The sequence below is a fragment of the Eleutherodactylus coqui genome, chromosome 2, assembly GCF_035609145.1.
Source record: "Eleutherodactylus coqui strain aEleCoq1 chromosome 2, aEleCoq1.hap1, whole genome shotgun sequence".
Lineage (NCBI taxonomy): Eukaryota > Metazoa > Chordata > Amphibia > Anura > Eleutherodactylidae > Eleutherodactylus > Eleutherodactylus coqui.
The window spans coordinates 262,615,759-262,641,257 of NC_089838.1; the positions used below are offsets into that span (position 1 = coordinate 262,615,759).

Below are 25,499 nucleotides of genomic sequence, written 5' to 3' on the forward strand. Positions count from 1 at the left end.
CTTTTAATATGGATTAATAGGAAACAGTTAACTGGCAATTGTGACATATCTGCGCTTTCATTCTCTACCATGGAAGGAAGGGGTCAAAACGCCTGTTCAAATTAGAAATATCGCCCTTGATAGTAAGTCTGTCCCAAGTAGCTAGGCAGGTAGTTGACAAAAAAGTGTGAGGAATAGAGCGGGGCCTATCTTTGGGGGATACCCATGGTAGTATATGAATATGGGGCCATGTCAATGTTGTCTCTAGGCTAACCCACTGCTTAGAATGTCTATAGAAGTGCCATACCAGTACCTCCACAGGCTTTGGATTGGATCAACATCCGAAAGTTGAGGCAACTGGTCAACGCTATCCCTCCTCACATATACACACAAACTTACGGAATTCCCCCCGAATCTAAACATTGTGATGGGATTTTAATGGGAAGCGTTTGAAATTAGAACCAGAAGCACAACACATCCATTTTTAGGACACTTATCCGTCCAAACCAGGACAGTTACTACTTAGAATAGCTGTTCAGGTCTCTTTTTGTCCGTTCCAACAGGAGAATATGGTTCAGTTGGTAAAGGGAAGATATATCTGCAGATGTATTCACCCCTAAATGTTCGAGAGGGGACGATCGCCATTTAAGTCGAACTGATTTGTCAGATGTAGAACCTCTCTAGCAGGTAGGGATACGTTTAGAACTTCGCTTTTACCGAGATTTTAAAATTGCTCAAGTGACCAAATCGTGAATTTATAAAGAATTACTGGGAAGGATATCCGAGGCTGAGATACATACATTAAGAGGTCATCCATGTATAATGCTACTTGACACGAGTGAGAGACCATCTGTAAACCATGTACATCAAGATTGTTCCGTAATGCCACTGCCAAGTGTTCCATCCCAATAGCATACAAGAGTGGGGACAAAGGGCATCCTTGTCTGGGACCGTTCCTAATGAGGAACAATTCAGACAGGAGACCGTTCATGTGAATCTGTGCTGAAGGATCGTCATATAAGGCTCAGAACCTAGGGCCAATGCCAAGATGTTCAAGGGGGGCCTAAGAAAGCCCCAAGTGTACACGATCAAAGGCCTTCTCTGCATCTACCGTAAGGAAGCAAAATGGGGTGTTCAAAGTTTTAGCTTTGCTTAACATGAGAAGGGTCTTATTGGTATCGTCCCTTGCCTCTCTCCCCTTTATGAAGCCCTCTTGGGCATTGTGGATGATGGCATGGTGAGTCGGTCCCAGTCTATTGGCCAGCACCTTTAAAAAGAGTTTAATATCTACGTTATCAGGGATGGGTCTTTCCCAGGTTTGGGGAGAACCTTAATGTGTGCCATAAGGGACTGGCCTATAAAAGGAGTGCAAGGAGATACTTGATTAAATGTGGTCTTCAGAAGAGGGGTGAGATTTCCTCTACTTTAAATATTTTAATAAACGTGGGGGTGAACCAGACCGGAGATTTCATCAATTAGTTTTAGCACCATAAACAAAACGATTATCGTTAAACCGTAACTGCATGTTTTTCAAACTTTTGACATGTCAAAAGTTTTGATCAGTGCAGGTCCTGCTGTAAAAACTCAACTGAGCACCGTGCTCCTTTAACTGTCTTTGTTGCTTGCCGGCTCCTCTCTGCAGCTGAAGACCGACTCATAGGGATCTATGGACCTCTATCAGTCAGTCGTCAGTGTTCGGGCGTCCACTGCAAACACCTCCTAGTGATTAACGGGGCTCTCAGCAGTGGGACCCCCAATGATCAAAACTTTTGCCATGTTAAAACTCTGAAAAAAGTGCAATTAGGCCCCCCCCCTCACAAAGGCGTTTTTGTACAGCGCTTAGCCCTGCGCTAAACGCTGTACAACGCTTCCATTCATTTCAACGAGGCTGCTTACACAAGCATGCTAATGCTGCGCTTTGACAGCAATGCATGTTCCATCTTTTGGCGTTTTCAGCCCTGCGTCGCCCATTGAAATGAATGGGACACTGTTTCAGCGCTGCTGAAATGGTGGCACAACTTAGTGCCGCGTTTTGGGCAACGTTAAACGCCAGTGCTAGCTGCACATCCAAAAAAAAAGGGGTTTCTTACCTGGCAGATGTCATCGGGGTCCCCTAGCACCACAGTGCAGGCTCCTGTCATCTTCTGCTACAGACAGAGATTGAATTCCCTGCCTCCAGCTGGAGATGGCCCTGATTGGCTGAGACGGATGTGAGTGGCAGCCCTTTGAGCCAATCACAGCCAGCGCTGAATGCACCAATTACAACCATTCATTCAGCGCTGGCTGTGATTGCTCTGATTGGCTGATTGACAGCCCACATAAACCAATCTCTTACTAGAGGTGGGGATTTCCAATTGCCATTGTTAGCAAAAGATCCCCTGCCAGCTTGACAAGTGCAGGGAAGGCTGCATGGAGGACCAGGGACCCCGATGACACCTTTGAAGTGAGTAGGCTTTTTTTTTTCAGCATCCTTGGCTGCCTTTTCAGCTGGCATAACGCATGCCAGTGCTGCTGAAACTGGGCAGAATCTGCAGTAAATGCAGTGTTGAAAAGCGTTGCGTTTCTGCAAACGCCTGTGTGAGGGAGGCCTTATTCTTTAAATTGTTTAGACGGTTAATCTGTACATTCATGGCCAGTTTAAAGAGGACCAATCAGCTATTCCAATGTCAGTTTTAGTAAATACTTGTATTCCCCATGAAATAATTTAGGAGCATCTTTGCTTATAACAGTATAATGTACTGTTCCTCTATTACTCCTACTGGAAACATATGAACAAATTAAGAGCTGAGCATTACCATTGCCCTTAATAGGGTGTGTGCCTATATAAAATGACCCGGACAGCACTGACTGGATAGTGTCAGGGTAAATAAGGGTGCTTCCACACAGGCGGAATTATCCCGCAAGGTGCCTTGCAAGCTGCGGTAACTTCTGAACAGCTTTATGCAGATTTTGATACAGAGTTGAAAATGGCTCAATTCTGCATCAAAATCTGTAATGAGACTTGCAGTTTTTAGTGCATAAATTGCAGCGGCGAATGAAGGTGCAGATTTTGATCTGTAACGCAGGCTAATTCCGGCCCATGCGTAAGCACCCTAAGGCGCTACAAGCATTGCACATGGTCACTCCTGACTGTCCTGCTCAAGTTAAAGAAGCAATAAGACACAAAATCTCCAAGTTTAAAAGACATTTAATTAAATAAAAGCAACACAACAAAAAGGTAACATGGTAACAGCCATGAACAGATCTTACATGTCCCCAGCAAACCAGCTTCATATATCCCGTATCTCTCGGTACACAAGTGGTTCCTGGCCGTGCCTGTAAACCAGAAGGGATGTGTGGACTCTGTACAGTGTTATATACAGCACAGGGGGCCGGGGCAGTAACAGTGCTACATCTGACATGACCTCTTATATGAAACAGTCCAGTAATAGTTGCTGAAAATGCCCGTATTCTCCACCAATAGCCGAAATGTCTGACCAATGTAAACGAGCCTCTTACCACAAAAATAAAGGAGGGTTTTCTATAATAAATTCATCTCTTCTCAGTATATTTCTGGCAATATTACAAATCTACAGAATGTACAGCTCCAGATAGTACCGTCAGACGGAAGGAATGAGATGAAGGACCGGAGAAGAGTTCCACTGAAGCCGACAATGGCGCGTCCTCCAGTATGAAGGCGACGTGTGCAGAAAAGGTAAACTGTGTATTAATCCCTTACACAGGAAAGGGGCTTTCTTATTCTTACAAACACAGACAGGCCATGTTTTAGAATTAAGCATTACATACCGTTATTAGAAAACAGTACTTATAGTGCAAAGCCTTATAATAGTCTCTAGCAGTGTTAATATTGGGAATGTAACAGCATTAAGTGCACTAGGATTAATTCATATCAGCAAGAGTTATATCTGAGTGTGTAAACCACAAGCCACCTGAGGGTTCTGGGAGAAGGTAGGTAACGAGACTGGGGTAGCAGTGGAGCCTTTGCCATTCCTATGGGGACACTGCTACATATTGCAAGGGCTTATAAGAGAAAACCGTAAGTAGGAAGAAGACACAACTCATCCCATTCAAGAAGGGAGGGGGGCCGTAAACCTCATTAATAGCACTGCATTCAACAGGTGTTATGTGGTCCCCTGAAGAGGAGATCCTTGGGGGGGGGTCCCATTTACTAGTCTAGGATACTGCATGCTGCTCTGATTGGCCAATGCTGCTCACATGAATACACTGGCCAATCCCATCAGCATGTAGTGTCTTAGACTAATGATGCATACTAATACACAGTGTGCATCAGGGAGTCAGAGAATTGGTGCGGCCATCATTTGGGGGGTCCCCATTCACTATACTCCAAAATAGGGCATAATGGTTGTATAAACCGGGTATGGTCGTGGCATTATATGCTTGTTCCGTCCGTTCTGCAACCAAGATCCCCATTAGTTTACCAACTTTCTCTGTAAAGTACCATAAGGAAGAATCCCAAAGTTACAGTAACACATGGAAAGAATAAAGGCGGACACACGTGGCATGTTGCACTACACTAGTTAGCTCCGGTGGGATCGCTGAGCCGCCGTCATAGCTAAACTTACTGCATCAAACGAATGGGTACGAGATTAGTGTTCTTTATTGCTGCTCCAATGCAGAAATCATCCTCCAGACGGCGACCTCCGAATGGATAGCTTTCTGAACTCATTTTCTCCACTGCAAAAAAAAAACATCACACGGCACCCAGAAGTCTTATAAATTAGGAGATGATCGCTACATAAGAGGTGGTGCCTACATTATGAGGCACGGTAACATATTGCCCAGAAAACACGTTGATCGCTCTCATGAGAAAATATAAAATGGACCAGTAAGGACTTACTAGGCATCTCTACCTACTGTACACGGAGATCGTATATACATTAACATTAGGTATAAATATTCTGTGTAAACTACAACACTCGGAATGATGGAAATCCCTCGCTTCCCTCTTTCCACAATGACCCTGAACTTCCAGCTCTGCATAGACGAGGTTATGTAGACGGCCTCTCGTCATCCCATTATACACACAGTCCTCCAAGCTAGCATGAAATTCTCCCATATTGCTTGTTCCCAACGCTGGATCGCCTACAACACAAGGGTATGTGCTGGGATCTGGCTCCGGTATCCAAGAAGTGGTGGCCGGTCAGAAGGCCCCTCAGAGGAACGGCTGCCCAAATGTCTTCCTGCATTCTGTGACGCCTGTACTTGGAGGGCGGTCACAGATCTGGGTGCACTTCACCTGCTCAGGGGTAAGGCGATCGTATGCCGCTTTGTATTCCCGGTCGAAAACATCTGTTTGCAAATGATAAAAATCAATTATTAATACAAGAGGACATACGTATATATTACGTACAAAGGACCCAACACTGCAGCCTTAGTCGGACGGGGGGTCCGGTTTTGGTATGTGAAAAATGGGACAATTTTAATCTGTGTTGCATCCACATCCGGTTTTTACTTCAGTGTCAACTTTTTTTTATTTCTTGTGCGCAAAAAAAGAAAAGGAAAGCAGACCTATTTTTTTCGAGTACTGATCAGTGAAAAATGGAGTGCACAGGTAGGTCTTCTGTGTGTTGAATTTTTTGCGCACCCATTGACTTGAACAGGTGACTGTTGTTTGAAAAGTTGCACAAGAATAGGACATTCTGCGATTTTTGTATGCAGTTAGTGTAAAAATATGCACGTCTTTATAGCCCCAATGTTCTTAAAGATGAGAGATATCCAGCAGCACTCAATTAATTCTCCCACATAGTGGGGGGGGGGGGGGGGTGTATAAATCACGATTCAATGCAAAGCCAAATGCAAGGGTTGTGGACTGTCAGCCCAAAAATCACTCAAATATATATTGTATGGAGCATGGCAGTACAAATTGTGCAGACGGCTTTCTAAGAAAAGAGCCTTTATTGTTCCATAGATAGACGTATAGGCAACGTTTCGACCATTTAGGTCTTTATCAAGCCGCTATCAGTAGAAACAGAGCAGTGGATCCATATTTGAATGTTCCCCATGTGCAGTCAGTTGCAAACATAGACAGCACACAGACATGAAAATCACCTGTGAGAATGAACCTCAACAGGACTTCAATGAAATGCAACATGTTCCTTCAATATTCTCATGACCATCAATTATGCACTGAGCAACTAGATATGTACCAATCAGCCATGACATTAAAATGATTGAAAGGTGATGTGGACAAAATTAACAGGTATTAGGCACCAATCCTCCGGAACGCACGACCCCAAACTATCCGGGCAATCCCTGACACAGAACTTCATGCGTGCTCTAAAAACGCATCTCTTCAGGGAGGCATACCATATCCCCTAAACCAAACCCCTCTGTACTCCACCTGATAACATGCTCCCTGTCCTACCGACTGCAATTCCTACTAGCCGTAATCAACTGCCCCCTGCAGCCATACTGACTAAGCCACTATATGGCTCAACCTGACCATTGTCTATGCGTATAGCATCCCTCACTCTCCACCTCTCCATACCGTGCACCTCTGTATCGCCCCATTACTTGTAGTATGTAAGCTCGTTGGAGCAGGACCCGCACCCCTACTGTTTCCATCAATCGATTACTTTATGTAACCGTGGTTTTTGTATTTTTGTCATTCTGTATCCCCGTTTTTGTAAGCGCTGCGGAATATGTTGGCGCTATATAAAGATTATTGTTAGGCAGCAGGTGAACAGGTAACTCTTGACGTTGGTATCCCGGCATTATGTGGATATTACTTTGACCTGTGCCACCTACCTAAATATTATACAGATCAAAGTAAAGTATGTCATGGCAGTGATATCAGCCAACGACAGCAGCTTCTTCCAGCAGAATAATGCATCCTACCACACTGCAGGAATTGTTTGGGAATGGTTTGAAGAACATTACATGGAGATCAAGGTGAGGACTTGGTCTCTAAACCAATCCAATTGTGCATCTGTGGGATGTGTTGAAAAAGCAAGTCGGGTTCAAGTGTCTGCAGTGCTCACCTGAGTGCCGTGTGCCTTCAGCTATCATTGTTGTACATCGGCTCCTCTTGGTAGCTGAAGACATCTATGTGTCTGTATTCAGCTGTTAAGAAGAGCTGACAAGCAACGACGACTGCCAAAGGGGCAGAGTGCTGAGGCGAGTGCTGCAGACCCTTCACTTCAGCAATCAGCAGGGGCCACAGCACTCAGTCCCCCACTAATTAAAACTTCTGATGTGCCACTCTCACAGGTCAAAGGTTTTTTAAAAGTGCAATTACACTTTAAGGGATCTTCTGCCAGGCACCACAGGACACTTTCATAGGTCTTGTAGAGTCCATGCCTCAACAGGTCAGAGCGTTTTTCAAGGCATGAGAGTGTCCATGTTTGCAATATTAGGCAAGTGGTTTAATGTTATGGCTGATTAGTGCATGTCCAATGTGTACCCAATTCAGCTTGAGGGTTACATTGAGTTAAAACGACCCACCGATCATGGAGAAACAAAGATGGCCACACCTGATGCACACTGTGTACATATCATTAGTCTAGGATACTACATACTGCTCTGATTGGCCAATGCTGCTCAGTCAGAGAAGCTGGTGCGGTCATCTTTGTTTCTGGACTGCAGAGTCCCTTTAAGGTTAATATTCAATAGAATCCACATACTAGAGTTGGTCAATAAATGCAGATACTGCTCACTGTTCAATAGGTTTTTCTGGAAAAGTTCACAATTCTGAAGTCTTGATGACGACTGGTTATTTTCTATCCCATTATGTAGAGATTGGAGGTCACTTTCACCCGGCAGCGCCACAGTGACTGTTCAAGTCACAACAGATGTAAAGATGAAGAGCATGAGTGACATCTAAAGGAAAGGTCCACCTAACTTAAGGCCCATTAAGACATAATGATTATCGCTCAAAAGCCATCTTGTGAGCGATAATCGTTGGGTGTAAATGTGCCCATCTTTCGGTTTTCTGCCGAGCAACGGTTTTCAGTTCTGCTTGAAAACAATTGTTCGGCAAAACAGGTGATAAGCAGGACCGCACGCTGTGCTCTGCCTGGCGAGCGCTGATTACAGCGGATTGCATTGTCTCAGCTGTTCTCAGCTGTCAGCCCCATGGCAGAACAAAGGGAATGTAATCAGGGAACAGCGGGTGGTCTGTTCCCTGAATACAGCTCCTGGTGGCTCCCATGCTATTAATTGGTACTAATAGACATTAGTACCAACTAGTAGTTTATGCAAAATGATCGCTCAAAAGCATCTTTTGAGTGATCATCTTTGCAGTATAAATTCACCTTAACCCCAGAGAGATCTGTTTGTAGATAACATTAATGGGGTCTCAATGAAAAAGAAGTACAGCACCCGAAATCCAATTTACATCTCTGAGCATCTTGAAGACGATGCATAAGATAAAGTGAAGTGTCCAATGCTGGACGTATAGGAGAATAATGAAGATCACAGGCCATTGAACCCTTACCTATGTCAATGTTCTCTCTCCCCAGAGCTACAAGAGACAGGAACAGAATCTCTCTGTACAAACTCCTACAAAAAGATAAAAAAGTGTAAAATCACTGTAAATAAATCACATGTACAAAATACTGCAAACATGACAGAATCCGTCACATTCAGATAAGATATCATCAAACTGATCATTTTAGAGCAGTAAAACTGCCACGTATGTCTTAGTCATTCCCTCTGAAATAATGCTAGAGCACTTATTATATCTCTGCAATGTTATTCCTCTGTAACTCCTCCTGGAAATAAATGAATAAATGATAACTAGAAGTTAAACGGTCAGTGTTTATTGGACAGTGCCAAGGTATGTAGGGACACAATGCAGTTGTCAATTTATTCATTCATTTCGAGGAGAAATAACACGGAAATTGCAGAATTATAAGAATATGGTCATTCCATGGAGAAGACAAGCATTTACTAAGACAGGTGTGTTAGTAAAGCAGATTCAGGGATAGTCCGTTGTTTAGAGGACCTGTCATCAGTGTGGAAGCACCCCCATATTGTTGGCCTAAGAACTGGCTTGTCATTTGGCTAGCAAATTAATGACAATAATGAAAGGATGACTTTTCGAGTACTGCAAGTTTAACGCATTCAGGGCTGATTGCACAACCAGGTTTAGGTAAGATGCCCGGCACCGTCACTTTTTGACCTAAATCTGAAGTTAGTTTGCAAAACTAAGTTCAACTGATCTGCAATCCAAGGCTCAACCTAGAGGAAATGTATTGTGAACAGTGATTGGTGACTGTTCTCAGATGGTTTTCCCAGCATTCATAGCGATTAGAGATGAAAGAGCATACTCGCTAAGGCAAACTACTCAAGCGAGTATTGCCTTATTCGAGTACCTGCCCGCTCGTCTCTAAAGATTCCACTGCGGCGCGGGTGAGCGATGAGTTGCGGGAGTGAGCAGGGGGGGAAGAGAGTGAGAGATCTCCCCTCCGTTCCTCCCTGCTCGGCAGCCAAATCTTTAGACGAGCGGGCAGGTACTCGAATAAGGCACTACTCGCTCGAGTAGTTTGCCTTAGCGAGTATGCTCACTCATTTCTAATAGCGATAGTAAAAATGTGGTCGCTACCAGCAGCAAACGTGGGTGTAATTTCAACATCCAGGAAAAGCCCATCAGGCTAGTCTGCCATCTTGGATTTTACCAGTTGAACTTCAATCAACGAGTTTAATCCGCCAAAATCAAGTGATCAAACTGATTAAAGATTTGAACCCCGATCACAGGCTAAACCGTGTCGGTGCATTGTTTTTCTACTTGATTGATCACCTATTCTTGATAGCCAATCAAAACGTTGATGCAATCAGCCCTCCATCAACTAAACAGCCCCTATAGACTGGATAATGGCCCTGCTAGGCAGTAATACAATGCATCAGTAGCTGCTGTACCTTTGTCGCGGATTCTTTGGACTATGCTGCAGGGACTCCAGTATCTGGCTCATTGGGCCGTAGACATTGTTGCTCTTAATGCTCCTCACCAGACCTTGGAGGAACTCCTGATTACACGACTCCTCCTGTTTATGTTGGGCAAGGGCCAGTGGATGCTCCTGGGCTGCAAAAAGCAATAAGACCGGTATAAAACATGTCACAAGGGCTATAGGCATGTAGAGGGTGTTGGCATTGCTGCACATATAAGTATACCCAAAGCTACTTTGCAAGATTAAAACCTGGGACAGATGTTAATTTGCAAGGTAAAAATTATATATGTAGCAGAGGACATAACAATCCCTAATAAACACGCAAACAAAACTACAAAGCCATTGCCTAAAAAGGGGTCCTAGCTGTGGTCAAATGGCTACAAGCTCATGCAGTTAGAACATGTATAGAAGGCCACAGCATATGCTGTGTATGCAATGGGCTTGGGAGCTGAACCAGCTCCATACAGAACACGATTAGCTCAGATCAATTCTGGCAGTGGCATTTAACACTTTCCAATCCATTGTCTGACGTCTTCAGACATTCTGATTGAAGGCTGTACAGCTCCGATGTCGGAAGACATCCGGCAGGGTATTCTTACTGTAGATTACTGGCCGCTCTGTTGTCAGGGGGCCTCTCCAGCATGTCACATACTGCAGTACTGGCTCGCGCCATTGTATAATGGCAGAAAGAGAAAATTCCCTAGGAAACACTGAATCCAAAATGGGATTGCAAAGGGTTAAAAGTCCCGGACGACCCAATAGTGGGGAGTACCATCCAAGTGTCATGGCAGCCTGGGGCTTTTCAAAGGCCCCCAGGACTACCATCATTGCTTGTCTAAAGCAAGTCTTTAATAGGAAGCCTGTTAAAATACAGTATAATGCAATACAACAGCATTGCATTTCACTGTAGAAGTGATCAAATGATCGCAAGTCCAAGTCCTTTATTGGGAATAAAATTAATAAAAGTTAAAATAAAAACTCTTTAATTACTACAAAAAGAAAAATTTAAAAAGTTTAACCCCCTCCCTTTCACTGTTAAAGCGTAAAAAAAGTAAAAAAGAAGAACTGCATCCATAAAAGGTCCAATTTCTGAATTGAAAAAAAAATACGCAATGACTCCAAAGCTGACAGACAGAACCCAACCAGAGCCACGTATTTTGCTTGCGCTCGCTGCAGTACATATTTCCATGTGGACAGTAGGTGCAGTTATGCCAAAAGGTCGTCCACCGACCTGAACCAGGTGGTCAGTGGTCCAACCACAGGCAGTTATCCTCTCTAATCCCCTCTATCTGCTGAATCGGAATGGGCTTACTCCCTCTCTCGAGTGGTATCTGACCATATCAAAGCTTCCACCGTCATCACAGACAGGCTGGACCACCCTTTCCGTTAACTGCCACCAAGCGTCTGATAATGATTTTGTCACACACGACCCTCCACAGGACAAGATCTCGGAAACCGGGCGAGGCCTCCTCACTCGAGGCATTCTTCCAGTTCTCCAGCCCTAGTCCCCCCGCCCAGTTTCTATGGGGGCATGCTCAGGGCTCTTTTCCAGACAACAGTCGTTACGAGGGAACTTTCTGGGTTGCATTTGCACTCTGACCTGCACGAGGAACAGGCCTCTCTGGTCGATAGTCTGATAGTGGCAGTGAAAGAGACCCTTCAGGTGAAGGATCAGCTGCCGACTTCATCTATTTACGCCATCTCTTTTCGGCACTCAAAACGTTCTCTGAAAGCCTTCCATTCCCATTCGGAAATCGAGGACGCTTTAGCCAGGGAATGGAACATCCCTGACAAATGCTTTACCAAACCTACGATATGATGCATCTTTTTCCGGAGGATTTGGTGAGGAGGTGGTCCTCTTCACCAGTAGTGGACCCCTCAGTGTCCCGTTTGTTAAGGCATACTATCTTGCCTATGGTTGATGCTACGTCCTTTAAGGACATAAGGGACAAAGAGCTTGAATCCAAGACTTTCTTTGAAGCTGTGGGTTCAGCACTTCGGCCAGGTTTTTTGCCTCTACCTCGGTCAGTAGGGCAACCCCTAAATACGCTAAGCAACTACATTGGGCATTCTTTCTGGCTCTTCTCAGGATTAATAAGACAACATTGGCTGGCAGATCAGTCAGGCAGGAAGTTTTTTGTGCGAAGCTTCTTTAGATTTGGCCAGGCTCTAGGCTCGCGCCTCAGCTGCTTTGGTAGCTTTACGCCGAACACTATAGCTCAAGTCTTGATCTGCAGATGCCACCGCTAAGCGGTCACTAGCTTGCCTTCCTTTCATTGGTTGGCATCTTTTTAGCGCTAGACTGGACGAGGCCACTGTAGAGGGGAGAGTTTGCATCTTCCACAGCATAAATCCAGCTGTACAAGATCTGCACAGATACAACTGCCTTTTTTTCATTCCATTCATTGCTCCAACCCCAGGTCCTCAAATAGCAATACATTTTTGCAGGACCACCATCGTAAGCCCTTTTTTAAATCACGACCTTCATGGCGTCCCCAACCCCAATCCTCCAAGTCTGCTTCTGCAAGATCTTCTGCATGAAGGGTGGCCCCCACCTGATCCATCAAGGGTGAGTGACTTTCCCTGTTCAGGTAAACCTGGCTTGGTCAAATCTCTGACACCTGGGTTCCAGAGGTCATTAGGTCATAGAATTTTCAGTTCCTCCCCCAGATTGCGTCTTCACTTCTAGAATCCCAGCTTTCTTTTAAAGGTCACCAATTTGAATCAAGTGAAAGCGGCTCTGTTCTATCAGGGAGTAATAGGGCCCGTTCCTCCATCAGAACTCTTCAAGAGTTTTTATTCTAACCGTTCGTAGTGCCCAAGGAGGATGGCACTGTCAGACCCATTCTAGACCAGAAGTTGAACCATTTTGTCAAGATCTGTCACTTCCGCATGGAGTTGTTGAGGTCAGTCATAGTGTCGAAGGAACAGGGGGAATTCCTGTCTTCCATGCACATCAACGACGTTTATCTTCATGTCCCAAAATGTTGAGCGCACCAATGTTTCCTCCGCTTTGCCAATTGCTCGGATCATTACCAGTTCATGGCTCTGCCATTCGAGTTGGCCACGATCCCCTGAGTTTTCACCAAGATTCTGGCTCTCATCCACTCGAAGGGGATAGTGGCCATTCCCTACCTAAACGACATTTTGGTAAAAGCTTCAGCTCGATCGGATACCATCTTAACGTGTGATCTTTCTGGGTTAGGTCATTAGATACGACACGGGCTCGGGTTTTGCTCCTGCCGGAAAAAGTGCATCTCCTTCAGACGAAGACGCACTCCAGTGACCTTTCACCAATGCATAAGAATTCTGGGACAGATGGTCTCATCCGTCCAGGCCATCTCATTTGGGCAGTTTCATGTGCAGCCTCTCCAGTAAACCATACACTCCCAGTGAGGATGGGAGAAGTGGGACACCCATTCTTGGAATTGATTTGGGTCCTAGTAATTGGACCCTCACTCATCTATCAGTTTTCACCAATCCAGTGGTTGGGTGCAAACCTGAAAATACATGCAGTAACTGGAATACTTCTTTATGGGTGTCCATAATAATAATCTTAGAACTATATATAACCATATAAGATGATGGAAAAATTTAACATGATCCACGTGAGCAAACCCGATCGCATAGACCCAAGGCTGGAATTGCTGTCTAATGCACCACATCAGAACAAGGGAAACATAGTATATAAGAAGAGGTGTTTCATTCAGAGGTTATAGATGCCTATGTCTGAATACTACTGAACTGTCTGCTACTGTATAAAGAACCACAGGCATAAACGGACGTATAATGTAAGTTGATGGAATACTTCTCCAATAGCCCTTAGCCTGTGTTCACACCAGTTCTTTTGGTTTTAGTTCTTTAGGTCTGTTTTAGGAGCTGAACAATGCTAAAAATGGAAGTGCCGGATCTTGTACATGGCAAGCCCAAATGGCACCTGACAGATCATATTCACTATAATGGGATCCTTCAGGCTCCCTCCAGCACTTACGCAGACAAAGTAGTGCAGCATGCTGTGCTACTTTTTTGACATTTTTTTTTCTGGATCTGCGCAGGAGATTCCGATGTAGATGTGAACATAGCATAAGTAAAGCAAACCATGTATGGCCACCCTCCATAGTATTCACTTTGCATTTTATACATAAGAACGGGGAGGCGCAATATAGTCAAAAAAAAAGACACAGACACACACACATTGCACATATCAGGCCTCAAACACGACAAACGGTGCAGGCTTTCAGGATCACACTCATCACTAATGAATATCCAGAAAACCTGCAGGGTGGAGATGGGAGGCTGATGAACAGTAGTGACTTATGGCAGGTAGAGCTCTACACCCCTGCAGACAGCAATCACAATGACAGAAAGCTTATTAGGAAGATCAGCTTTTTGTCATATAGTTTAAAGTGGAGCCCCATCTATGCAATACGAATGGTAATAACCACAGCAAATATATTTCACGCAGAGTAGATCTAACGTCTTCTTTATTTCTTCCCTTGAGACTTTACTTATTGGTCAGTGTTCCCTGATACTACTTGAAAACCATCAGTATGCAGGTTAGCCAGTGCAAACAGATCTCATTCTGGCTTTATTTTATTCTGTACATGACTTTTATGGACACCCAGGCTTGTCATCAAATACATATCAAGAATGTACATTGGAAAAACTAATTCAAGACACCTAGCAGATCTGCCAACAGCAGCTTACTGGTCACTTTCTGATTGCAACACTAGACTTTTTTCTACACCTTAAAGAGTAAAAGCAGAACAGTAAATGCAAACTCCCAAAATAAATGAATGAATGAAGATACAATGCATCCATTTAAAGGGCTTTTCCAGGAGTAAGCTATTGTGGCCTTTCCTCAGGATAGATCATCAATAGTTGATCAGCAAGGTCCGCTACTCAGGATCCTCACCAGTAACAGTTGCGCTTGGGTGAGCTGTTACTTTAGTCTATACCAAGTACAGCACCGTACATTGTATAGTGGCTGTGCCCGGTATTACAACTCGATCCCATTCACTGGATTAGGACTGAGCTGCTCTTAGGCCATGTAACCGATGGAAGTGAGGTCACAGATCTGAGGAAAGGCCACACACAGCGCTCACCTCAAGCTGATCAGTGGGGATCCCAAGCAGTGGACCCCCACTGATCTGATACTGATGGCCTATTTTAAGGATAGGGCATCAGTATTTTGCTCCGAGACAATCTAGCCAATGTTACCCCAAAGGCGGAGTTCCACTTTAAAACTACTGTTGAGTTTACATTAGTTAGATACTGCACAATGTGTCAGAAACACGAGATTATTAGGAGCCATGTGCATGGAGTGTCAGCTCATCTTGGGAAGGATAATTAACAAAATAGCCATGCAAAACTAGACATAGTTCACCAAAAAGCCCATCTAACACCTGAGACTCACTCTCATAAACTACAGTGCAGTTTTGACCTGTAGATAAGACAAGATTAAGAGTCATTATAATATCAAGGCAGAAGTAACACAGAAAAATCTGCATTCACACTGAGGTTTGGGAGATCCACCTCCTTGTCATAACTCACAAAAACTGAGAAGAAGGTTAAGAACCCTCCAAAAGAACACCAGTGTGAATACAGTCATTAATGCGGGCACATTGGCCATAAAACCTACTTAAACTGTTCCACAAGATGTACAGCGGCTGCCGGGGATCTTGGTGTAGTTTCAGATTGTCCCATAAGACTTGAATAAGGACGTGTTTGCTGTCTTCAGACATTGAGGTTCTAGGAATCTGTTGGGAGAGTCAAATGAAAGGAGAACAATAATGACCAAGGCCCAATAAGAAACAACGTGTTTCTTGCTCTCTAAGGTAAGGACCCTTTTATACAAACAGACTTTCTGCCCATTTAACAACCGCCAATCAACAAATAGCATGCCGATCGGCACTCGTTACTGTGGCAGACGACTGGTAGTATGGGGACAAACAATCCTTAATAGGACCTTTTGTCCTCATACAGACGGCATTGGTTGACTGAACGTTCCTGTCTAAATGGTGGAGGAGGGAAGTGCTGCCAACCAGCAAGCATATTTCTGCACACATGAAAGATCTAATTAACCGATGAACAAGCATTTGCTCGTCTGTCAGCTGATGATCGGGGAAACAGTCATTTGTACCTGATCAACACTAATAGAAAGGGCCTTAATACATTGTAGAAGCTGGAATGAAAATCACCTGGTTTTGCTCATTTTCAGATAAAGTATGGCAGGACGAATAACAAATGTCCCCTGACATGCCATATAAAAAAATGTATCTTACGCTGCCAAACATTACATACAGCAACCAGAAAGAGCTGCAGTGTAACGCAAGCAGAAGAAGAATATATCTAGCAGGTAAGTACTATGCCCATGAGGTAGTGGATCAGATATTATATATCAGACATTAATGGGAATTCCCCTTTAACATGACGCCCCCCATGTGTCACTGCTTAGATGCAGATCTCCGCTTACATTGGAATGTCTGTTGCAATGTTCTGAAGATAAGATTAATCCCGGCAAATTACTAGGAAGATCCAGTCTTCTAAAATACCACACCAAGTTCCAGAAAACAATGGGGTGGTGGTCCACAAAACCCGGAACAGCAATAGCTGGGTCCCCCTCATTCTCCAGCAGGCTTTCCAATTCTTTCAACACCACAAGGGGGCTGAGGTAAGGGACAGTGATGGGCTCAGGGTGCGACATCCTCCAGTCCAGAGGCTCCTGAAATCAGAGGATAGAGGGTGGACGTTAGTTGTAGAAGGTATGAACAGCATGACGGCATCTATGAAGGGTCATGGTAGCACAGGCACCGCTATCCTTAGGTTACGTTACATCAAATATTAGGGACAGTTAATACTTCCTCTTCATTCACTGAATTAGTAAAACACGGTTTCCCAACACTAGAACTAAAATGATGAAGCTTTCATTCACTGACACATCAGACAGCTCTATGGGATTTATCACTAAGCAAAATACGCTTATATACTTTTCATATTCCAACAATAGGACCGGATAGAGGCCCCATATAAAGAAGGGTATTTACCAAATCAAAGTCCACCTGGGCTGATCCATACAGAACCCTTCAAGGTACAATGGCCACAAGTTACAGAGGCGCATGTCTCTTAATAAATGTGGCATAAATATGTGCAATACTTTACACTTGTTTCTGTTGTAAATTATAGTAAATTTCCTGGGTTGTAGGTCGCTCCTATCCCTTCTGCTAAACCCTACTCATGTTTAACATGCCGAGGGTGGTGAAAAAAGGACAAAAAGTCACAAATTACTGCACAAGTGTGGCTTGCGCAAAAATATGCAACTTTTATATTCTACAATATTGGCACATGGCCCTTCTTAAATGGATACTGTCACTAGGTACATGCTGCCCGAACCACAGGCAGCATGAACCCAGGACAGGCATGCTCCTTACACCCATGCATGGTTTATTCTGAAACACTTTGAAGTTTGGCTCTGAGCTGAACTCGGAGCTACGGAGGCAGGCTGCGCCAGTCTCTATCCGTTTGCAGCAAGAGGGCCGACAGCTCTATCCCTATTCATAAAGGGAAGAAAGCTGTCACTCTACATGATGAGGCTGGAGAGAGGAAGGTGCCGTCCGCCTATTGAAGGCCCCGTCTACAGGTGAGGAGGAATATCGCTAGCGACATTCCGCCGCCCGGGAGAGAACTGACAGTTCTCTGCGGTGAGCCTATCTGAAGAATTGCAGCAAATCGCATCATGGTGTGATTTGAGTCCTGTGAGCGGAGAATCGCTATGATTCTCCGCTCGTGGACAGGGGGCTGCACTTTCCATAGTTAAGTCTATGGAAAGCGTGCACCGCGTTACTCGCGGACGGATTATCGCTGCGAGTAACGCAATGCAATATCGTCCGTGGACAGGAGCCTTTACTCAAAGCCAAACTTCAAAGTGTATTTATAAATACTAAACATTTTCAGAACACCACATACATGGGGGTAATGAGCATACCTGTCTTGGGCTCATACTGCCTGTGGTGTAGGCAGCATGAACATGGTGACAAGATCCTTTTAAATCCCCACCAAGGACTTTTCTCCAATACCACCCTTTTAATGGGCTTGTGTTAAGTAGGTCAAACTGAACAAATTTCCAACGGCCAAACAATGGGTTTTATGCCAGCCTAAAAACCTAGGCTAACGACAAGTGAACGATTAGTGCACGACTGCCCGCGCTTACATGTAACGATTATCGCTCACTTTCAGCCATTTGAACGGATTTTGAGTGATAATCAATGCGTGCAAAAGGGCCTTAAGATAGAGCAGGAAGCTGCAAACAAGGTGACATTTTAACCACAATGACGTGAGAGAGAATAAGAGTTGATGTGCTCATCATGTAGGATACTAGTTAGAGACCTGCATGTCCACACAGAACCATCATAGGTTCAACCATCTTCTCAATTTTCACATTAGATTAAAAATGAGGCATAAGGTGAGCCTGTGCTTCTATAGACAAAGCCTAAATGTACTTTTGGGGTCAACCTAAAATTTGTTAGAAGAGCGGGTGCCCAGACACTGTTACATGAGCATGTTAATGTAGGATTACAGGGTCACATACAGCGGATGTCTGAAAGTTAGTAGGCAGGCTGCCAGTCGAAACATGGCTCAGATTGCAAGATGGCTTCTCATCCAGAGGGCTGAACGTACTGATGCTTCTCACTACAGGGAGACTTGGAGATGTTGATTCACTGCCATCTTTCTTCCTCCTTCCCGTCGGGATCGGTATAATCCTGACATTGGACTCCTCAGATTTTGTTTTGCTACTAAAATAAAAACACAGAAAAGGTTTATATATCTAGTAATAATCCTTTGTGATTAAAGGGGTGTTATAGTTTCAGATAATAAAGGTCCTTCATCATCGATGGGGCCGCCAGAGAGAGAGAGCGCTTGTACTCCGCTATCTGTTAGCCCCACTGAAGATGAATGGAGCAGCAAGGCGCATGCGTGACCGCAGTTTCCATCAGTCTCCTTCTCACAGCAGGGGTGCAGTGAGCCAGCCGAGAGGAGGAGAGGGGGACACGGGACTCCCTATGACAATAGAACATGAAGTTCTTAGGAATAACATAAGAGTATCGAAAAGAGTCTCCGATTTAGATCCCTTAAATCACAGGTGTCAAACACAAGGCCCGCCGCCTCATTTTCTGTGTCCCGTCGGCTGTGCACAAAGTTCCCTCACCTCTGTGCTGCCGTCAGTAGGCGATCTTCTCTCGGCTTGTTCTGTCTAGTTCAGACAGTAATAGAGGAGTGCTGATAGACTGACAACGGCCGCGGAGGAGGGAAGAAGAGTGCGGAGAACATGATCTCTGCAGCGAGGAGAGCAACGCTAAGGAGGAGCAGCTGCAGAGTTAGAGCAGCTGCTCCTCCTTAGCGTGTGTGTGTGTGTGTCTGTACGTATATGTGTGCGTCTGTGTGTGTATGTATGTATATATATATATATATATTTATATATATTTATTAGTGTGCGCCACTGGGAGCTGTGGGGGACCTTATTATCAATCGGGCCACTATGGGGTTCGCTTTTACTATACTGTCTTACAATTAACAAGTAGAATCGGCCCTTTGAAGGCAACCATAAGGCTGATGTGGCCCTCGGTGAAAATGAGTTTGACACCCCTGCCTTAAATGATTAAAGAAATGACAAAACAAGTACTTTCCTAGTATACTGTGGTTATTGGATTCCCAACCTTTACAAGTAGGTACCATCCGATAATCCTCCAGGACTATGGTGAACGTATGAAAGTCTGCATGTTACCAGTGCATGGGAAATAGATGCTGGTGCCCGTACTGTTAACTGATAAGTGAAACTATGGGGCAACTCATAAAACTGCCCTGTGTTTTAAAGCTTAAAGGGATGGTTCACTGTTACACAGGGACTGTGGTACTCCTTCAAGCACAATATCCCTTTGTCTGCTGGCTGATCTTCACATCCCTGAATTTACAGAAGAATCTTCACTGCACTGGGATTGCATGATTCAGTGACATCTCAGAAGATGCTTAAAAGTAAATGCTCAATGTAAAATTGCTGTACAAAACAAAGTACCAACCTTGGAGTAAGAGAAAACGTAGGAGTGAGAATTTCAGACTTGGGTCTCTGAGATGGACCAGGAGGAATTGGCATGTACTCTGTAGATGGACTGGCTTTCAGAAAGTATCTAATACAGAAAGAATGGTGAGGGAATATGCATTGGCTAATATAACAACATACACATATTATCGATACTTCTCTGTTAGGCCCCCTGCACACGGGGCGGAAATTCTGCAGCGGGATTTTCCGCAGAATTTCCGCCCGTGCCCGCCTGCACAGAGTTGCATTGCACACAGCCACGGCATGTTCTGTTTCTGTGCGGGTCTCACAGAGGCCCGAACAGAAATGTCAGTAGTGACGGGCCAGCTCCGCTCTGCGCATGCGACGGCTGGCTGGCAGCTGGCGCATAGCAGAGACTAAAGACACCGGGACCGGGTGAGCCGCAGGCCTCTGCAGGGGGCCGCATCCCGCTGCGAGAATTCTCGCAGTGGGATCCAACCCGGCCGTCTGCAGGCAGCCTTAGGATGGCTATATGCTCATGTCCCTGCTCTCCCTTTTTTCCTCTTGCAAGATATATATAAAGGGTTTCCATCATGTCCCCCCTTCTCCCTTCTGTAACATATATAAAGGTTTCCATCATGTCCCCTCCTCTCCCTTCTATCCAAGCTATACAAATTACGTTATGTCTTTCATAATCAGTTTTGTTCTTGATTTTGGATTTCTACTAGATATACTCTGCTGCTGTGTTAGTCTTATATATTTCTATCCTTCAAACCAACTACAGGAGCCTTACCTGCCAGGGCGGCGCAAGTCTCGGATTTCAATATTTAGGAAGGGTAAGAAGGGACTGCCACAGAAAGGGCATGTTGTGTTAAGATTTGAGTCATCTGCTGTCCAACCTGCCATAATCTCTTCATCATGAACTAGACAATCACAAGTCAGACATCGCGAGCAGCTGGAGATTAGGACCTTCAGAGAAAAGTGCAAACTGTTTAAGACGTTCATGTAAAGTGGTAATTTTTACAAACACATTAGAATATGTATGTGTGTGCATATACTGTACATACATACATACACACACACACTCGAAGAGAGCATGCAGTGCCTAAACTGCATTCATTGAGAACAGCAAACAGAGTATGCAGTAATTAACTCTGCTCACCTCCATGGCGTAGTTCTGGAAGACAGTGGTACTGCTGGAATTGCACGAGGAATGAGGTTCGGTTTTGTAGTTTATTGTGATCCTAGAAGGGGAGCCTGTATTTAAGAAAAGACATGGGTTAGTATCATCAATTTCAAAACTTCCTCCCTAGAAGGTTTCCTGTTATTAAGGGGGTCATCACATAATTATCTTTATGCTAAAAGTCCTGCGAGGCTGTTAACAGCTGGTGTAGAGCAATATACAGCGCTTCTAACACACAAATTCCTTTTTCATAATTTTTTTACTTTTTCTGTGTCCCCTCTGTGCTGCGAGGAATGGGCTCTGGATAGAATAAGTCTCCTTCCCTCTCTGGCAGCTGACAATATAGTCCCTTCTTACAATGGCACATTAACAGGATGCATTATTCATTTTTATGAGCTACACAATAAATACGATATTTAATGGTGGGATAACCCCACTTTAATACTTACTACTGTTGTAGAGCTGCTTTGTGTTGCCCTCTTGGGAAGTGTTGCTCTCCAGACTGGTTCTACTCATCCCCACAGAGTAGTTGGTAGTGGTGAGGTCAGTGTCCCGTGAGGAGGGGATGCCTTCAAAGTCATCTTCATTGAGAGAGCCCGATTCTGCATCTCCGGCTCCACTTGAACACAGGCTCATACGGTCAGAGTTCTGATCCTACGGGATTTTGAAAGAAATAATAGAGTGAAACCTTTCTGAGATCCCCAACCATCGTTGCATTGAAGAGGAGTCTTCTAGGGGGAGGTCTTCTCAGAGAAGATGGCCAGTATATATAATATATGGTAGAACTGAAAATCTATCACAGAAACTCTGGTCTGCATAAGAGAGTAGTCCTCTCAAAGAGATGGTCTAAAAGGGGAGGATACAATGTAGTGTATTTAATTCTACATATCCACCCCAAATGGTAAAATAACCATTCATTCATACATCAGTCGTTATTAGGATATTAAAAATGTTGTTGTTAAAGGGGTATGTCAGCCAAAAACCATCAACCATCTATCATCTATCCACTAGGCATTTCAAAGATAATATTTTATAAATGTGCTTAGCTGGAATATCCTTTTAAGGCCGTCTGCACACGGGCATCCGCCTCCGGGTTTAGTGGCAAACAGTGCCCATAACATGCTATTAAAAAACACTTTCCTCTACACGAGCGGAAATCGCAGCGTGTTCTATTTTTGTGTGGATTCCGCGTGGACAGCTTCCATTGAAGAAAGGTCGCGGATTCCACATCATCATTAGGCGATGATGCGGGAAAAGCAGAAGTTTAAAAAAAAAAATCTGTACTGCACATGTCCAACAGCAGCTCACCGTGCGGAATTCGACCCGCTCATGTGCAGCCAGCCTAAGGTCCCCTGTCCACGGGCGTTGCAAAGTCCCGCGGTGAATCTCTGCCGCGGGAGCCGCCGCCTGGGAGCAGGAGCGGGCACAGATAGGCTGACCGCGGAGAATCGCGGCAATTTGCAGCATACTGAAAATTGCCGGCCGCGAGCGGAGAATCACAATGATTCTCTGCTTGTGGACACGGGGCCAGCGCATTGCTATGGAAAGCGCCAGACTGCGTGATTCGCCGGCGGTAAATCACGCCCGTGGACAGGGGACCTAGATCTCATTTATTTACAAATATGCTAGCATTTTATTCTTTTAGCTGCAACGCCCATTTTTGAAAGTGACAACCATATTGCTTGAATAGACTTTTTAGCAACTGATGGTAGAACAGTCACTTGTTATTAAGAGGACATGTTGACAAGAAAATAACGCACCATTGATTTCAATGGCAGCCATGCCTGCAGTTACAAGCGCTGGCCACTACACATAGGTCGGGCACAGAGGCTTCTGCTCCAAAACTCTGTGTATTTGCGGCGCTGACAGCATGCATTCGCTCAGCTGTTCAGTCGGGGTCCCGAGCGACGGACCCTGGTCGATCAACTATTGATGAACTATCCTGAGTATAGGTCATCAATAGTAATTCACTGGAAAACCCCTTTAAGACTTGCAATTCTTTTGACATTTTCCAAGCAATAAGAACATCGAGCAAAGGGGATAACTTCAGTAACATGCATAACAGACACATCTGAGTATTCGTTACCTTCCCAGGGCCGGTGTAGTTCGCAATCTTTGAGTACCATTTGGTGGCCTTCTCAGCAACTCCTTTGCCAGCAGAGAACATGCTGCTTTTCAGCACATCAAGCTTAGGAGTAAGAATTGTGTCGAAGTTAAAAGCTGTTGGGGACATCAATGCAACAGTGGAATCTGGAGGGTAGTCCGTTTTTGGACTTCCCAGTGAGGACGCAGGGGAGGACCAGAGCCTGCCACGTTGCTTCTCCTCACGTTTCACATGGTACGTTTTTGACTTTGTTAATCGCGGTGCCTGCGGAGGTGTTGAGGGAAGACTTGAGCGTCGGCAGAGGGGTATAGCTTTAGAGCTCTTATACTGATCAGAGGTGCTCCTTTGTAGGTCCATGCTTGGTGCCCTACTGGCCAATGGACTGCTCATGTTATTCATGTACATCTCAATCTCTTCAGCAAGGTCCCTTTTAGCAGATGGTGTTAGGAGGGTTTTGTCCGACACGTCCTCAGTTTCTTCTTCTTGCTCGGTCTCTGCTGCTAGCATTGACAGAGGGTCTAATCCTACTTTTACGTCTGTCTTCTCCGCGGGCTTGGCTGGGAACACTGATATTGATGAGCTAGTGCTGATGCTTCTCTCTAAAAGTTTCGCCCTTTGGTCATTTGTCTTTTGCGGCTTGCTTTCTACAATGTCATTGTCAAGATCTTCAAGGTCAAAAATGACTGGAGAGTCAGCCTTGTCTGTGTCCCCCTCTTCCCCCACTGGAGACTCATCATCACTCCACTCCTTGGTCATACTCACAAGTTCCTTCCTCGGAGATGCCCTTTTGATGTCCAAGGTCTTTGGGCGAGGAATACTGTTTTGGAGTGCTCCACTGAGAATCTTTGCATCGGCTCCCAGTTTGTGAAGCATTTTACCAGTTTTTTCTTCCTGTTCGGCGCCACCGATTAGCAGATCTGCGATATGTTCTTGCTTGTATGGTCCATTATTAGTTCCCCATTCTGATAGATCTTTCAAACCTGGCTCCATGGCACCCTTGCGCCTGCTATGTAAACTCCAGCTTTGGTATACTTCACTTTCCCTGGCATCTTCAAACGAGGAGGCAAATAGAAGTCCGGCTGCATTTCCTGAAATGGGAGCAAAAAAACTAGATAAATGAAAACCATAAACAACATATCTTGATAGGATTTCTCATTCCTCCATTCTAAGGTAAATAATTCATCCCTTGTACTTTTAATGGTATGCATTAGGATTAAAGTTTCCCTTCTAACACTCTGCTGATGAAGGGACACATACATGACAAGTCCCATGGAGCAGTGGTCAAGCATGTGTGCTATCAGTTCACTCATCTGTCGCTGTACTCTGCTTCTCTTCACCCCCATAGAGATGAAAGGAACAGGCAGCATGCATGCTGCTCCCCTCATATCCGGAAACACACGGGACACCTGTTCTAGTGATTGGTGGGCGTCCCAGCAGTCGTAACCTCCACCATTCAGACAAATATCCCCCACCATATGGGTAGGATTTAAAGGAATGGTTTCAAAATATCACCTTAAGGGCTGTCTCACATGAGCGTATAGTAATAGCAAAAATTACGTGAGCAGGTTTTGTGCACGTAATACGCTGTACCAATATCTCATAGGCAGCCATGTTGCCGCTCACAGGAATTGTGTAAGATATGTGTGCAATAAAAATCGCAGCATGCTCTACCTTGGTGCATATTACACACACATACACGCCAAAAACGTACTTAGCAATAGACGGCACACGGCCAGTAAGCAATGTCATTGCATACTGGCAGCATGCCGCACACTACAAGATACGTTCATGTGAGCCCGGCCTAAAGCTTGCACCTTACTGTCCCTATAAATAAAAGCATTATTACAGATATGTCCACTAGAGGGAGCAGCTACATGAACCTATAGAAAGCATTGTACGTCTATGTACAATATTACTCCTGTCTGTATGAAAATATGAAACATGTAGAGTTGTGAAGACTATACGGTATACTGTGCACCAGAAGAGTGCAGAACTGAAACGCTTCCTGGAAACAGATGTATAACTAATGGGCTGTCTCTAGATCACGTTTTAGTCACTGGTAAAGCCTTTATGTTTTTACACAAAAGCCGCATTAAAACGTATTGCTATAAATGATCAAGTGCATACTTTTGTTTACGGCTGACCTTCCTGATGTTTCTGTACATTTTTTTTGTTGCATGCCACGCTTTATTGTCCCACAAAAAAGTATACTTGAAGTGAATTTTTTTTTTGTCATTAGGAAATATGGAAACATCATACTTTATGCATGAG

At 44.6% G+C, this 25,499-nt stretch overlaps 1 protein-coding gene across 4 annotated transcripts in view; it reads right to left on the reverse strand.

Moving 5' to 3' along the window:
* Window positions 1-3,148: 3,148 nt before the first annotated feature.
* Window positions 3,149-25,499, reverse strand: part of DENND4A (DENN domain containing 4A) — a 120,718-nt gene continuing 98,367 nt past the window's right edge. For 3 of the 4 annotated variants that reach the window (XM_066592910.1, XM_066592912.1, XM_066592911.1), the window contains 11 exons: window positions 23,211-24,316; window positions 21,574-21,778; window positions 21,104-21,198; window positions 20,735-20,910; window positions 19,961-20,068; window positions 18,475-18,679; window positions 16,363-16,611; window positions 15,529-15,646; window positions 9,859-10,021; window positions 8,435-8,499; window positions 3,149-5,289 (listed from right to left, as the gene is read on the reverse strand). In XM_066592910.1, the coding sequence (XP_066449007.1) occupies window positions 5,153-5,289; window positions 8,435-8,499; window positions 9,859-10,021; window positions 15,529-15,646; window positions 16,363-16,611; window positions 18,475-18,679; window positions 19,961-20,068; window positions 20,735-20,910; window positions 21,104-21,198; window positions 21,574-21,778; window positions 23,211-24,316 (2,627 nt within the window). In that variant the 3' untranslated portion in view covers window positions 3,149-5,152. Of the gene's footprint in view, window positions 5,290-8,434; window positions 8,500-9,858; window positions 10,022-15,528; window positions 15,647-16,362; window positions 16,612-18,474; window positions 18,680-19,960; window positions 20,069-20,734; window positions 20,911-21,103; window positions 21,199-21,573; window positions 21,779-23,210; window positions 24,317-25,499 lie in introns of those variants that run through there. The other variant, XM_066592913.1, reaches the window with a different exon arrangement.